Raw genomic sequence first — 16,444 nt, forward strand, 5'->3', positions numbered from 1 at the left:
TGTTAGCAGCTCTATGACCGTGCAGCTGCAGACAAAAGGATGAGAGCCAGCTCTTTTTACAGTCTGCCGCATTCACAGTGACCCACCTGTCTGTGTGTGTGTGTGTGTGTGTGTGTGTGTGTGTGTGTGTCTGACTCTGTTTGTATTGAATGATCCCACCTGTCTCACGCTGCTCTCTTCAGATTGTATTCTCCACCTGTCAGTGTCAGCCGTGCTAATCCCTCTCACCAGCTCTGACAGGCACGTCTTCGATAAGAGACGACACATGATCCTTTTACTGTTTGATCTGACACACACACACACACACACACACACACACACACACACACACACACACACAAAACCAGGCAGCCTTCTCTCTGTGTCTTGAAAAGCAGGCCAAATACTGCATTGATCATTTCTTCCCCTTTTGCTCGTATCAGACTTTCTGCATCCCGCAGTTATTCTGTGCAGCTTTTCAAAACCAAATCATATTTAGTACAGACATGTTTTATAACATGGTGAGGGCTGATGTGTGCTGGAGAAATCCTTTTAAGTAGAAAAGTAATGGAATTTTTTTCTTCTACTGAAAGTTTATGTAAGGATCTCAACATTTCTTGAATCAGTCATGTTAAATATGTCACTGTCAATAAAGTACAATTTTTTGTAAGTTGCAACTTTTGGGCATAAAGACATTTACTACTACATCTACAGCCTTTATGTTTATGTACAAATATCATGCAAACTTCATCTAAACTCGAAGCACTGCAGCATCTTCCTCCCGTGACTGCTGAGTGTTTTCCATCATCCCGTGTCTCCCTGTTCACTCCCTCAGTTCGCTGATGGGAGAATTCTGTCAATGAAGCAGATATTAGTCAGAGGTCTGGGAAACCTTCACTCCTCCGCTCTGCAGTTGTTCTGCCTGATCTGTCGTTCCACAGCTTCACAAGAACTAATTAAATGTTAGGATGAGTTGGTGAAGATGCCTGCTGACAGGAGATATCACCAGCTGAGCTCTCCCTTCATGACAAACATCTCCACTCCCAGACTGGGTCTATGTGCAGTCAGCTGGGTGTGACTGCCCTCTAGCGGTCAACTTTGTATTTGTCAAATTTTACATGGACAAGTGAGAGTTGTATTTTTTTGTTTCTGTTTTTAAGGCTGGCTGATGAAAAATATACTGCTGTGCTTCCAGTGCTGAAATATTTGAAAATGAAAATAATGATTGAGAACCAGTAAAACTTATAATGTCTAACCTTAATTAAAATTCACCTTTTCTCTCTGCAAGTTCTGAATAAAGTGACACTCATAATATATGCATTTTGTTACACACTGAGAAAATGGATGCGCTGTTATGGAATCAGGCTGAAAGAGGTCACTACACATATCTCCTACAGTTGCACTGACCCACCACCAGGAGGCAGCCTTGTCACAGACAATGCAAAGACAGAAACTTATCATATCTTCTTGCATAATCCTGAAACATGCACACAGCAGCTGAAATTTTTGATGATGTTTTACTCCTTATCTTTTGAGTTCAGGCAGTGGTAGACTTTGATTTGAAAAGCAACATAATACCAAGGATGAAAAGTTTGACACTGCTGTCATACAACATGCAAATTTCACAATGAACACAATTACATATACAGTATGTACCTAAATTGGAAAAAAAAATCATAGCTGTGATAAAAGTGAGCATAAGATGACACTATAAGGGAAGATATTATTTTGGAAACACTGTTTTCCTCTGATTGGCCAGACCTTTGCTGTAAATATATCCAATATTAAAATTCTAAACACAGTGTACCATTGTGCTGAGAGCAGGCACTGGGAGGACAAAGTTCTCTGTCCAGCTAAATTACACATCAAATGTTGCGTTCACCATCAGATGAGTAATCTGCATGAGCAGCGGGGACAGAGAACAACTTCACATTAATGTGTGATTTTGTTTTTGTGCTGTTAGAGATAACGGTTGTACAGGAAATGATTGCTCTTGATTAATGTTATAAAACTGCCGTTTGTTTCTTTTGTTTTTTATCATTAACTGCAAACTTTGTGTGACACTGCTGATGAAACATCACAAATCTCCACTGGGATGAATTAACTGGGATTCAGTGATTTTTTTTTTTCCACCCACAGCTTCCTCTTTTTTGTCACCGCTTATGACTCACCTTTCTCTCACCTCCCATTCCTGTTCTTTTCATGTCCTCCCCTACAATTCTCACTCCTCCTCGGTAACTTAGACCTGAGTATTTTTTTAGAGTGATTTTAGTATTTAGCATAAGCACATTTAGTGCCTTACACAACACACACACGCACACACACACACACACATTCTGAATTATGAATTCTAAATTATGACAGACAGTATAATTGTTAAGCAGGAGGTGGATACTGCAATAGTGGAAAATTGTATTTGAACATGCCTGATTTTATATTTTGTTTCATGAATTAATTAAGTAATAAACTCATGGAGTGGTTTATCGTACAACTGAAACGCACAACAAACTTCAGAGTCATCTCCTGATGTTCTAGCTTTAATTCATTCTGAATCATCCCATTATATTCACTGTTATCTGTTCTTTGCAAAAGGCAGAAAATATTGGGAACCCAAATAACTTCCATCAGGTATCCGCGGAACCCCAAACTGAGCCAAAAATTCAATATTTTAGCCTCACAGTCATGTTTTCACAGAACCCTGTGAGCACCTCTGTAAAAGCAGAAATGTTTGCAGTTTGTGGCATCTTGTTAACACGCAACTAAAAGTTCCAGACCAGCAGTCTTCCCAGAAGTGGATGTCTCAGCAAATTCATCCCAAGGTCAGATGGCCATGAGCTCCACCTCAGACTCCACAGGCCTCCATTAGCTACGTGAATGCTTATGTTGCTCTGGATATACAAATAGCCTTTTGCTAAGAAGATCAGAGTACATATTTTGTATATGATGTGTGATGATGTCTAAATGTTGCATTTAGTGGATAACAAAAGGCTTGAAAAGCACTGGCTGGTCCCATCTCAGTCTTGAAAAGATCCACTGCCCAATCCAGAACCAAAAGGGCACATTGGATAAAATCTGGGGTCTTTTTCTGACAAACGTCTCTAACCTTCAATTTAAGGATTTTCCTGCTAACTAACTGATTTGCTTATTCCATAGATGTCCGATGTGCATCTGTGTTAATGGGAATGTGAAGCTCAGTGGTGCTGCACCTCTTTACCTATGTTCTAACATGAGAAGTTCTATTTTGTATTCAGTGTAACCAGTTTTTGTTTTCTTCTTTTTTCTTTTTTTCATAAACTGTATCCACAATCCCTCAATAAAAATATTTTGAGTAAAAAGCACTGGCTGGTCCCCATTTCTACTCCGACATTCAGATGGTAGGGTCAGATTTTGGAGTAATCTTATATAAATACTTCAGGTGGTGGTTTAATGGTGTGGGGGATATTTTCCTCTTAAATAATCTCAAACTAGTGTCTTAAACATGAGAATAAACATTAAATGGCCTCTACAGTCACCAGATCTCAATCTAGTCGAGCACGTTTAGGATGTGGTGGAAGAGGAGACTCACATCACGGGTGTGGAGCTGATAAATCTGCAGCAACTGTGTGATGCTGTCGTGCTAATTTGGATCAAAATCTCTGAGGGATGTTTCAGGCACATTATTGAATCTGTGCCACAAAGAATTGAAACAATTCTGAAGGCAGAATGGGATACAGCTTGGCACCAGTGAGCTGTACCTAATAAAGTGGTCAGTAGAATGTAAAAAAAACATATCACATATGGAATTTTCTTCATTTCCAAATCTAAATTATATCACAGGGAATACAGGTGTTGATCAATCTTTTAAAAGAAACTTCCCTCCCATCATCCAGCCGTTTCCTCCCAGCGCGCCGTCTCCAGTACTGCGATTCATGTTTTTTCACCTTTTGTGAGTTGTTGCTTCATGTCTAATACGTTGAGATTATACACATCCTGTTTCAATTTGTTTGATTTGTGATGAAAGAGTTTCTTTTGATGACCACCTGATTTATGATGTTTTGGATCAAACGTTGGGATGATCAAAAGAGGCGGGTACGACGGGTTGCACTCTGCAGTTTTGGGACGTCACTCTTTGGGCTACAGTGTAACAGAAAAGCTTTATTGTTTGATTGTTGTTATTCTGATACAGTAAATTTGGTGTTCTAAAGCTGGGAGAGCGGCTGCATTGACAGACTGGAACTCCAACTAATGCTGGGAAAATTAGGTCAGGACATTGTTGTACGTTAGCCTTTGTCACATGTAGCACATAATAAGAACAAGTTTGTGTGTGTGTGTGTGTGTGTGTGTGAGGACTCGTGACAACAGTGATGTTAATTCAATTATACTTAAACTTGCTGTTTTTCTTACTATGATGATGACATAGTAAGAGCAGAGGAAGTGGTACATTTAAATTAAGGATGAACATCCCCTCCGACTTCTTCTGCATTCTACACATACAAACAAGTGAAAGACACATATTTCATATTTTTTGCAGAGGAGACCTCTGTAGGATATTTTAAACTTATGTTGATATTGTGTACCGTGATGGTAAGTGGTATTTATGCTCTGAGCACTCAAACTGTGGCTCCACCACTTTAATCACGTCAACATGCAGACTGGAGTAGGAGGGGAATTGAACCACTGACCCACTAATAAGTAGATGACCTGTGCTACCTCCTGAGCCACTGCCACCCCCTGACATGAATGCAGGCCGGATTATTTCACTGATTTTAATCATTAGAAGTGTAGAGTGTGGTGAGAGAGATTGGTCACTTTATTAGGTACACCTTTTTTGTCCATATTGACATGACAGCATCACACAGTTTCTGCAGGTTTCTCAGCTGCACATGGATGATGCAAATCATTTCGCAGCATCTCAGAGGTGCTGTGCTGGACTGAACTCATCATCATTATGTTCAAGGAGCCAGTGTGAGACAGTTTGAACTTTGAACTTTACACAGAAGATGGGTGAAGTGTGGTCATGAGGGGATGGACATGGTTAGCAACAATACCAATGTAGGCTGTGGCATCTGCATCATACCCAGTTGGTACAAAGGGAACCAAAACATGCCCTCACACTATTACGCCACCTGCAGCCTGAAGTGTTGATACAAGACTAGATGGATCCATGCTTTCATGTTGTTAACACCAAACCCTGGTTCTACCATCTGAATGTCCCAGCAGAAACAGACTCGGACCAGGCAACGTTTCCCAATCTTCTGTTGTCCAGTTTTGGTGAGCTTGTGTGAATTATTTCCTGTTGTTAGCTGACAGGAATGACACCCAGTGTGGCCTTCTGCTGCAGGCCATCTGTTTAGAGATTTGATATGCCGTGAATACAAAAGCAGAGTAGAGCAGCAGATCACTGAACTTCTCAAAGTAAAAGAAATGTTGATATAAAAATTTTAAAACTTAGGATGAATGACCTCAGAACATCAGGTTACAGTATTACAGGTCGCATGTAATGTGTAGTTCTTCATAGTTTAACTGTATGACAAAGCAGGCTTTGAATATTCCACTGCATTAGACATTCACTTCTATTTACATGTGTTTACAGTTTAAGATGAATGGAAAGATCAGACTGTAGTCATGTAACCTAGTGAAGCTGTGCCAGTTCTACTGACTGTAATTGGATAAGTCTATTTGGATCCAGGGACATGTTACCCACACCTACAGTGGCTGGGTGTTTCCCATGAACTGCTACTGCATGGGGTCAGTAGCAATTCCTGCTTTACTGAAATAGCAACAATTCTACCTGCTTTGTAAAGCAGGAGACATCTGAAGCTCAGCTGAAAACTAATTACTGCTTTGATTAGTGGGAGTTCAGTTCAGTTCATTTTTATTTCAAACATATACATTCACCAACATTTCATAAAATCATTCCATGCAGTTGTTTGAAAAGGAGTAGACAGAAGTATATACTTATTTAGCCCTACCCCCTCAGGTTTACATCCTCATCATCTAAATTTGAACAACAAAAACGTTTACAATGCCTTCAACTTAGAACATAATAACATCACAAAATATATATATATATATATATATATTTATTTATTTTCTCATGTTCAACTAAAACTATATTTAGATTTGCTAATTTGTAGAAGAAAATAAACATCAGTTTGACTGCTGTCTTGGGTTAATTGCAATTTCTTCATTCTTATACTTATTTAAAATTTCTTTTTTGAGTTTTATTTTAAACTGGTTTATATCACTACTGACCTTTATTTCTTCTTTTAACTCATTCCAGAATTTAACTCCCGCTATTGAAATAGACATCTTCTTCAATGTTGTTCTTACTCTTCGTAATTTTAAATTCCACTTCCCTCTAAAATTATACCTCCCTTCTCTTTCTAAGAACCATTTACTTATTTCGATTGGGAGCATCCCTTTCCTTGCCTTATATATTATTTGCACTGTTTTAAACTTCACCAGATCCTGGAATTTTATAGCTTGCGTCTTAATAAAGAGTGCGTTTGTGTGAGCCCTATACCCCTCCTGATTTATTAGTCTAATAGCCCTTTTCTGCATTATGATTATAGTCTGAATATTACTTTTATATGTATTTCCCCAAACCTCTACACAATAACTCATGTATGGTAATAGTAAAGCACAATATAACATATACAATGTTTTCCTATCCAGAAATTGTTTTACTTTCCCCAAGACAGCAATGCCCCGAGCTAACTTTCCCCTCACATAAGTGATGTGTGATTTCCAACAGGCCTTATGATCAATGATCACACCAAGAGATTTTATGGTATTAACCCTTTCTAGATATACATTATCAACACAAATTTCAATGTTAATGTTTTTCTTATAGTTTCCGAATAACATAAATTTTGTTTTATTTAAATTTAAGGACAATTTGTTTCTATCAAACCACTTCTTTAATATCTAACTCCCGTGTGATCACCTCCAAAACCTGTTGAAATTCCACACCTGAACAAAGTATATTGGTATCATCTGCAAGAATTACAAACTTTAGTATCTCCGATACTTTACAAATATCATTTATATACATAATAAACATTTTCGGTCCCAATACTGATCCTTGAGGTACTCCACATTCAATATCCATCAATTTAGATTTAAACTCATTTATTTGTACATATTGCTGTCGATTCATCACATAGCTTTTTATCCAAGCCAATACCACACCCCTAAACCCATATTTTTCCAGTTTGATTATTAGAATTTTGTGGTCAACAGTATCAAATGCTTTTTTTTTTAGATCTAGAAAGACTCCAAGTGCATACTTCTTGTTATCCATACATTCAGTTATTTCTTCCATTAAATCCATTAATGCCAAAACTGTTGATCTATTATTTCTAAACCCATACTGGCAATTTGCCAACAATCCATGTTTATCCACAAAGCTATCAAATCTTTGTAGAAATAGTTTTTCCAGTATCTTAGAAAACTGGGAGAGTACCGACACTGGTCTATAATTTGTAAAACAATGCTTTTCACCTGATTTAAAAATGGGAATAATTTTTGCAACTTTCATTTTTTGTGGAAAAACCCCTTCCTGGAAAGACAAATTAAAAATATATTGTAGCGGTTTTACAATACCATCAATTACTCTCTTTACCGTTACCATATCAATATCATGACAGTCAGTACTCGTTTTGTTCTTAAGTCCACTGACAATATCATATATCTCCTTCTCTTCCACTGCTCTTAAAAACATTGAACTTGCATTCCTTTCAATGTTTCCTCCAGTCTCCCTTTCTATCATATCAACCTTTATTTCCGCTGCCAGTTTTGGCCCTATATTTACAAAAAAATCATTGAATCCATCTACTACTTCGTTCATTTTACTAATAGTATTTGTCCCTTCCATAAAATACCCAGGGTAGTCATTAGTCCTTGGTCCATTTTTTATTATACTATTTAATACCTTCCATATCCCTTTCATGCTATCTTTATTATCTTCTAACTTTTTGATGAAGTATTCTTTTTTACAAGTTCTCATTATGTTAGTTAATTTATTTTTATACTTTTTATATTTCTTTTCAGATTCTGTAGTTCTCTTTTTAATGAATTCTCTATATAAGGTGTTCTTTTTTTTTCTTTTTTTTTCACAGGCATTTTGCAGTTCCTTCGTCATCCATGGTCTTAACTATTCTTATTTCTGTTAATGATAAGAGACAATAATGATTTGGGGCATCAAAAACACCCTGGCAGCCTCTCAGCCTCTGAGTTAGTTGGTTACCATTCATGTTTCAGTGAAAGCTGAGTCAGTGCAAGCAGATAATGTTAACAAATGTGCGCAGCTGAAAAAAAAAAATTTTCTACCTGTCAAAGTAAAACAAATACAGGTGTTTTGTTCTGAAAACTTTGTCCGGGTGTCTGGACAGACAAAATTTAAAAACCATTCCAAGTTTAGGCTGCTCATAGCTGGCAGAAACTTTTTGTACAGATTGTTTTCCAGCAACTCTTTGGGGAACATTTTTGTCTGAATTTCTAAAATGAGAATGAGGCCTGTGTCGCTTCAGTTCATGTAAAAACAGCCAGAATACGTGTCAGGTGCTCGTGTGTCTGCACAAAGTTTTACAGAATTTTTATTTGTGCTTCAGAGGCTTAAGTCTGCCAGTTGAGCATATTTAATGCTACATAAACATACAGAAACATCGCTTTGAAAGTTGGGCTCAGCTCACCCAACCTGCATATTACTCACTGAGTACAAATTAAAGCTCTGAAGGAAAAATAGGAGAAGATTTGGCAGCACAACTTCTGACCTCTGATCAGGTCAAAGTAGCTCGCATCATCTTCTGCCTAAAAACTGCAGAGCTTCCACAGAAGGAGTGGATAGTGAAGGCTCGGGGTTTAAAATCTGCAGCAGCTGTTGATTTTCGCGTGCTGCTTTTTATTATTTCTGGAAAATTTGTAAACAAAAAATCTAAATGCAGAGAAAAGATAAGATTCCAGCAGGTAGTGTAGAAACATCTCAAGATTACTCTAGTGCTTCCCAAACACCTTCACCTGCTACACCTATGTCCCAAATCGCAACCTATGTTTTCAAGAACACAACTGCAACCAGCCCTGGGACTTAACCCACACCTTACATTATAAAACTGAGTTTAGGGTCACGTAACATTAATCTAATTTAAATCTTTCTGCACATTTCAAAAGCTTCCAAAAGAAAGATAAATATCTTGTCTGCAGTCTTGTCTGCAGCCAGACTGTGCCTGAGGTGAGACTGCTTTAAGGAAACAGAAAGGTCAAAGGTCGGTTTGTTTTTTTACCCCACTGCAGCCCTGGCTCTGGGAGCAGGGGGCTTTCATTAGTAGTCAGTGTAAAATTGTGTTGTGTTTTGGGGAGGCTGAGGTCAGATGGAGACGGCCTGAATTATAAATAGCCTCGCTTTCCCAAAGTAACCAGACTGGTGGAGAACAGCACTTGAACCAAATCAGTCAGTGTCGCTGCTATCAATGGCAACCGAGACCTAAAAACAACAGCCCTGGTGATTGGACCATTGATTGGCTTTCTCATTGGCTGGCCCGACTGTCAGTCAGAGGCTGAACCTGCTGGTTCGTTTAAGCCTGAGATTTACGCATAGCCACAAATCTTCGCTCCGCTCACAGACGGGATCGTGCCGCAGCGTCTCCGCGCGCGGCACTGAGAGAACATCTGCTGGGACATAATTTTACACAGCAGCAGAAGAAGAAAAAAAACACTCTGTCCTCCTTCACCTCCGCCGAGGAGCGACCAGACGTTACACATAAGCGTGTAAATGGAGTTTCAGTCGCTGTCGTGACTGCTGTTCGCCGCCTCTCACTCTGCTCAACATTCTGCGTTCAAGCCGCAGCAGCATCCAAACCTCCGCAACTCTCCACCGCGCAGACATGGGAACCGTTCTCTCTATATCTCCCGCGACCAAGAAGGCGTCGATCATGGATGCCGAGGTCGCAGGAGACGGAGGGAAAAACGACAAGAGCCTCAAGCGCCACTCCATGTTCGTGTCTCTGTCCTGGAAGAAGCTGGTGGCTAGTTCGGCCAAGAAGAGCGCAAAGAAAGTGACCCCGAACCCGCTGCCCACTCGAGAGCTGCCGTCCAGCCAGGTGGCTCAGCTCAACAGCGAAAACGTGAGGAAAACGCACCAGACCGAAGAGAAGAAACCGAAAGCGCCCATCCCCGTCCCGGTGCCCACGGTCCCCACGCAGAACAGCGAGTCTGTCGTGCAGAACGGGAGGCTCTCCTCGGTCCAGAAGCAGCCCAGCAGCGTGTCTCTGGTGTCACCCAGGCGGATAGTCATCCAGGCTTCAACCGGCGAGCTGCTTCGCTGTTTGGGGGACTTCTTGTGCCGCAGGTGTTACAAACTGAAAGAGTTAAACAGCGGAGAGGTGATCCTCTGGTTCCGAAACATTGACCGGACTCTTTTGCTCCAGGGCTGGCAGGACCAAGGCTTCATCACGCCGGCCAACGTGGTGTTCGTGTACCTGCTGTGCGAAGACACGATATCGGACAGCACCGACAGCCCAGCCGAGCTGCAGGGCACCTTTCAGACTTGCCTCTACCTCGCCTACTCGTACATGGGCAACGAGATTTCCTACCCGCTCAAGCCGTTCATGAACGAGACGAACAAGGACGTTTTCTGGGAGACATCGCTCCGGATCATCAACAGGATGAGTGCCAAAATGCTTCAGCTGAATGCAGACCCACACTTTTTCACCGAGGTTTTCCAGGATCTCAAAAACCAGCGCGACAGCAGCGAGTCGAACCTGGACCGCTGACATGGAAGCGAACAGACACTGGTCTAAGATGAATGTAAAGAAATCACACAGCTGTGGTTTTGGACGGAAAGGCCATCCTGGAAGGATTCTCCTGGCTGGGCTGAAATTGTCTCTCATGATGTTACACAACTTCAGTGTGGTGTTTAGGCTACAGTTTAAGAAATCTCATAAATGCATGCCAGTTGTAATATTGTCCCTCTTTTGTCTTGTCTCTTGGGTGACGCAGGGGTTGGCACTTGAATCTCCATTTCATTCAAGATTAGCCTATATTGTGAGTTAGTGAATGGATGTGACAGTGAGATGAGGTTCCAGGCAGGACCGGAATAGTTGTCTGAGCCGAGTTAAGAGGTGGAGCTGTCCGAGGTGCTGACCTGTGCAGCCATTTCTACTCCATCCCTGCTGTTCAGTCACTTTTCCACAACAGAGCCAAGCTTGGCTTAGAGGACCAAAATCAGCCCAGTACACTTTCAGCACATAAGCCTAAGCCTTGTAAGCACAGCCAGTATATATGTGCTTTTTAAACATCTCCGTCAGCTGATAAGTAAGCTGCTGAACATGCATACCAGTGGGTTAAAAACACATTGCCTAGAATAACTGTAGATACGAGTCTGTAGGGAACAGAGCTACAAAACTATCGTTTCAGTCTGTACACACTGGCTCGAGGTACACAAGGTCCACCTGCAGAAAAAAAACAAAAACACCACCACCATACTTTATGTGTGACTTTTTAACATCTGGTTGGCATGCAGCCGTTTTCAGTTCCTCATGAAATGAACAGCAGTCTCATTTTGCATTAGCAGTGTGATTCTGTAGTAATGTACAAAGGCTTTTGCTTCAAGTGGAACATGAGGACAAGGGGCAGAGGTGCCCCACATGAATGTGATATGTTGCACTAAGAGAGCCCCTGAGCGGGCAAGGCCTCTTTTGTGCATTGCTTTCCAAACTGTGTTGGCCACTGCGATGTACTGCTTTGCAACACATTGCAGAGGTCAACTGAAGACTGAATCGATTGTACAGGTTTTCTTTTGTTTTTTCAGGCGATTTAGTTTTTTTGGTTTAATCTCTATGTGTGCCAACTAATGAATGGCCTGAAACTCTATGGTTTACATGTACATAACCCATGTTTTTGCTCTTTTTTTCCCCTCTACCTGTTTTGAAGGTCGGTATGTACAATGTAGTTAGAGCTTAATGATCAAAAGATTTCGTCCTGTGCTGTAATTGTGCTGTTCGCCTCCATTTGCTGGCTTCAGTTCACTTTCAGTGCAGTCGATTCAGGATTCTTCAAAGTACAAATATTTAATGTAAAGATCTCATTATGGAGTGACAGGAGAGTATACTTTGCACACATGTCATTGCAGTTTCTATAAGTTAAACGTGATCTGACTCTGAAACCAAACCTACAGCTCAGTCCTGTTGTGGTCCCTCTGGGTGATCATTGTGATGTGGTGTTGTGAATCCATTGCTTGGAAAGTGAATTAAAATGCTGCTATTTTGCACAGCTGTGAACAAACCTTTGATGTTTTTGCACAGTGCTATATGATAATGGTGATGTACCAGTGTTTCCTCTCAGGCGCTGGAGTGTTTGCCATTATGTTTGCAGTTACTGTGACCAGCTCTTGCTCTAGGATGATCTTCTGTGAAAAAAATATTTTGTACAGCTAATTTTTCCTAAATGTCATCAAGGAAAGTGTTATTTAGGTGTGTGTGTGTGTGTGTGTTTGTTGTCTGTGGAGTTGTACCACAGCTGCATTCACTCTCTCTACATGTTAATAAAAGGTCAGTACAGTAATTGTTTATGGTGACCATGTTGAAATAAATCCAGACTTATTAGGGATTTCTTGTCTTTCTTGCAGTGTTTTTATTTATATATTTATCATTTTGCAATGATGTGTGCGTGTGCATGTGCATACTACTCAGCGCAGTATATATCCACACATGCTTGCTGAGCCTGTTTGTACAAACCTTGCAGTTTCTTGCAGGAGTAATTGGGCAGCCTCTTATCCATGCAAACCACCCACTAATCCTTGATTTGCAGGGAACCCTTGAGACATGGTTATGCAATAGGAAAAAGTCCATGACGAATATGCTTACTGGGATGTGTCGGGGATGTTATCATGGGTTGCCATGAGACTGAAACTCCTGAGAGTTTATAGGTTGCCATGAAACTAGAATTCAGATAGAGGTGTATGGGAAGGTTTGCTGGGATCGTCTTTATAGATAATGATTCAGGTTTATGTGTAGAAGAAAGTGGCTGTGGGTGCAGCTCGGTAGGAACAGTACATCTCAGAATACGGTGTAGTTAACTGCTGCTCTATACACTGAGGACTGCAAAGCATGCTGACACATATAAGGGATATTTTTGGCTTCGTATCTGGGTTTCCTGGGTTCTCTAATCAGGGGCAGATGCTGAAATGAGAACAGAGACAACTAAACCGTAAGAAAGCAAAATCTATAATGTGGCATTTTAGCAGTAGGTATACATTCATGCTGAAATCATTAAATATTTGATGAGTTTTGAAAAATCTGCAAAGAAATAAATGCAACATAGTTACAAAGAGACATGCCACACTTGATTTGATGAAACGATTTGAGATAATTAAGTTTCAGCTCAGATCACAGGTACATTGAAGATTTACTGTATGACGGAATGGAGCTGCATTGATAAGGATTTCCTCCTGGATTTATGAATAAGCCACGTGGGCTGGAGGGCTCCTTAATGTGATTGGTTAGAATCTGCTGCAGTCTCAGAACTGTCTGTGACTCGCTCTCACTCTGTTGTCTTACTGGGACATACAGTCTGCTCACAGAAGTAGAAATGAGAACGGCAGACAGGATAACAGGACAAAATAGACATTATGGCAGAAAAGGGAGCAGCAGGGAAATGGTTTGCAGAGGTAGAAAAGAAATCATAACAGGGACAAAAAAAACAGATTAGAGACAAGGTTTCAGTTTGTTTCAATAAAGAATAACATCTAATCTTTATCTATTCAAGCCATTTAAAGCAAGCATTTTAACCTCAGCTGTATTAAGTTAACTATGCTTAATGAAAGTCTGTTTTGACTCATGAGTTTAAATAACATCTATACCAGGAAAGCTTGAGTTTAATGCAGCTGCTTGATTGATTTTTTTTCCCTACTGGAAAACACAGGAGCATCACTGCTGTATGATTTCTTGTATTGATCCTGTGAGCTGATCTATGAGGTCAAAAAGTAATAAATGGAAAACAGCACGTCATCGTGGTTGAAATAGCTTTCCGGTTATAGATTTTTTTTCCTAACTCTTGACAGGTTGACTTGGTTGCAGAATCCTTGCAGTCATTATGTAACAGTCTCACAGTGCAATGTTGAGAGCCTTCTCTTTGTTATTATGATTCAAACCAGGTCTCCTGCATATCTGTCTGCCAGCCCGCTTTCTGCATTCTTCTCCACTGCGTCTCTATAGTAACGGGTAGGTAAGTGAATGAGAGCTGGGCAAAGTGAGCTGTGTTGGGCTGAGCGTGGGCTGAACCACTGCACAACACATACACACTGCAGTGATCAGCAGAGGACGTGCACACGGTGCTTGTGCATGTCTGTCAGTGCAGGCACGTCTCTAACTCCTCCACACTGATCCACTCTGATTCACTTGTTTTCGGTCTTCATTTGGTCTCCTTAAATAGGGGCGCAGTGGGGATCCCAAACTAGGGGTAGGGGGGGTCAGGGAAGCAGATCAAAGCCTGCGTGCAAAGCTTGTAGTTAAAAAAGAACCCTGCTTAGACAGTTTTGTGGTGCCTTGCTGAAATCTTTAAGGGGAGTCATTTATATTTTTTTGAAAAATTAATTCAATGCAGAAGAACCAGAAACTGCAGCTCATCTAATGGACACTTAAGACTGAGTCCAAAACTGAGCCAGTCCTCATAGAATCTCATGTTAAAATGTCAATTACACAGCAGCAGAAAGCATGCTTACAGCCAGGTTTAGCTGCTTTGCCAACACAGGGACCTGCAGCCACTCACTGTGTGCTAGTGTTAATGTCACCACCCCAAAGTCAGCAACGGGGGGGGGGGCAACAGGACAAGGAAAGAGGACAAGGGCAGGTGTAAAAGTCATGCAGTGTTTATTTACAATATGTTTCAACAATAATAACCAAACAACAACAAAACAAAGGTGGGGAGGAGGACCAGGCAGTGGAGCCAAAGGAATGCTTCTCTGCAGACAGTCTAACCAAGCTCAAACACAATGGCCCATCTGCTCTACTGAGTCAGTCAAAACCATACAAAAGTGGCATCAACCACATAACCTAGTGCTTCTTCGACTCTCCTGCTGAAGCCTCTAGCTGAACATTTTCATCAATGAGATTGTGAAATTGACCATCCTTAACCTGACTTTGATTACTCAGAGGAAAAACCATTTACAAAATTAACTACACCTCCTGTGGGTCAGGAGAGTGGACTGTTTTCCACAGGGGTGGGAAACTCCAGGCGTCAAGGGCCGGTGTCCTGCAGGTTTTAGAGCTCATCCTGGGCCAACACACCTGAATCAAATGATTAGTTCATTACCAGGCCACATCTAAAACCTGCAGGAGTTCCCCCGCCTCTGGTCTACCAGTTGGAAGGCTGGTGGATTAAGCCAGTATCAAAGTTTCCTTGAGTAAGATACTGAACCTCCAGAGTTCATCAGTGTCAGTTTGTGTGTCACAAAAAGGTTTAAACAAAGGTCAAAGGCTCTGAGTGCTCAGCTATATAAGTATCAGTCCAGTCGCCATTTTTCAGATCCACAATCTACAGCCATCACACATATACAGTCTATAGATGAAACTTGTTTTCCAACACTAAACCTTAGCTGATAACAGCCCTCAACCCTCTCATCTAAATATTTTTAACTCGCTAAATGCTGCATTTAAGGTTTGCAGAGTTCATATCCAGTGGATGATGCTTTTGCCTTTAATAATTACAATTTTTTTTTTTTTGAAAAAGTCCAAAAAAAGTTGTGACACTGAAATGTAAATGAAAACAGAATTCAATGGTTTGCAAGTCTCAAATCTATATTTTATTCATAAAATTTCAAGAAAAACATTTGCTCATTCTGAATTTAATCCAGCAACGTGTCTCAAAAAAGTTGGGATGGAGGCAACAGAAGGCTGGAACAGTAATCAGTAAGAAACAAAACAAGCAAAGGAGCATCTCAGAGTTTCAAGCATCTGTGATCGTCAGGCCCTCGGGCTCAACTCCATTTAAAACAGGTAGGGTCCTGTCATAGAAGTCACTGCATGGGCTCATCAACACCTCAGAAATAACTGAGTGGAGCTTATCCACACATGTGTGTTAAAAGCTCTTTTATGCAAAGAGGAAGCCATAAGTGAACATGACCAGAAACACAATGTTCTGAGCCAACGCTCATTTAAAATGGACCAAAGCAAAGTGGAAAACGGTGATCAGACAAATCAAAATCTGAAGTTATTTTTAGAAAATATAAACACTCTCCGGACTGAAGAGGAGAGGGACCACCCAGCCTGTTATTAGCACCCAATTTCAAAGTGTCATGAGTTGGAATCTGGACCCAAACACAGGCAGGAATTAATGAAAAATGAGCCATTTATTAAATCTGTTGGCAGGTGATCCACAAAGCCCAAAAGGGAACTAAAAACCTTTAAACTACTGAGCAAATGTGAACAGACACTCAGACAAAGCATGAGGCAAAGCGTGCGCTATATATACACACAGAAGGGCAATCAGG

The 16,444-nt window shown here is 40.7% G+C and overlaps 1 protein-coding gene across 1 annotated transcript; it reads left to right on the top strand.

Annotated features, from left to right (window-relative positions):
- Nucleotides 1-9,578: 9,578 nt before the first annotated feature.
- LOC100711734 (cyclin-dependent kinase 5 activator 1) lies at nucleotides 9,579-12,564 on the top strand. The gene has a single exon (XM_005450406.4). It carries the CDS (start codon nucleotides 9,843-9,845, stop codon nucleotides 10,728-10,730), a length of 888 nt encoding a protein of 295 aa, XP_005450463.1. The 5' UTR covers nucleotides 9,579-9,842; the 3' UTR covers nucleotides 10,731-12,564.
- Nucleotides 12,565-16,444: the final 3,880 nt, after the last annotated feature.

This window comes from Oreochromis niloticus, linkage group LG16 (assembly GCF_001858045.2).
Source record: "Oreochromis niloticus isolate F11D_XX linkage group LG16, O_niloticus_UMD_NMBU, whole genome shotgun sequence".
Taxonomy (NCBI): Eukaryota; Metazoa; Chordata; class Actinopteri; order Cichliformes; family Cichlidae; genus Oreochromis; species Oreochromis niloticus.

Coding starts and splice junctions, on each gene's coding strand:
- LOC100711734 (XM_005450406.4), top strand. CDS start 9,843: ATGGGAACCGTTCTCTCTATATCTCCCGCGACCAAGAAGGCGTCGATC.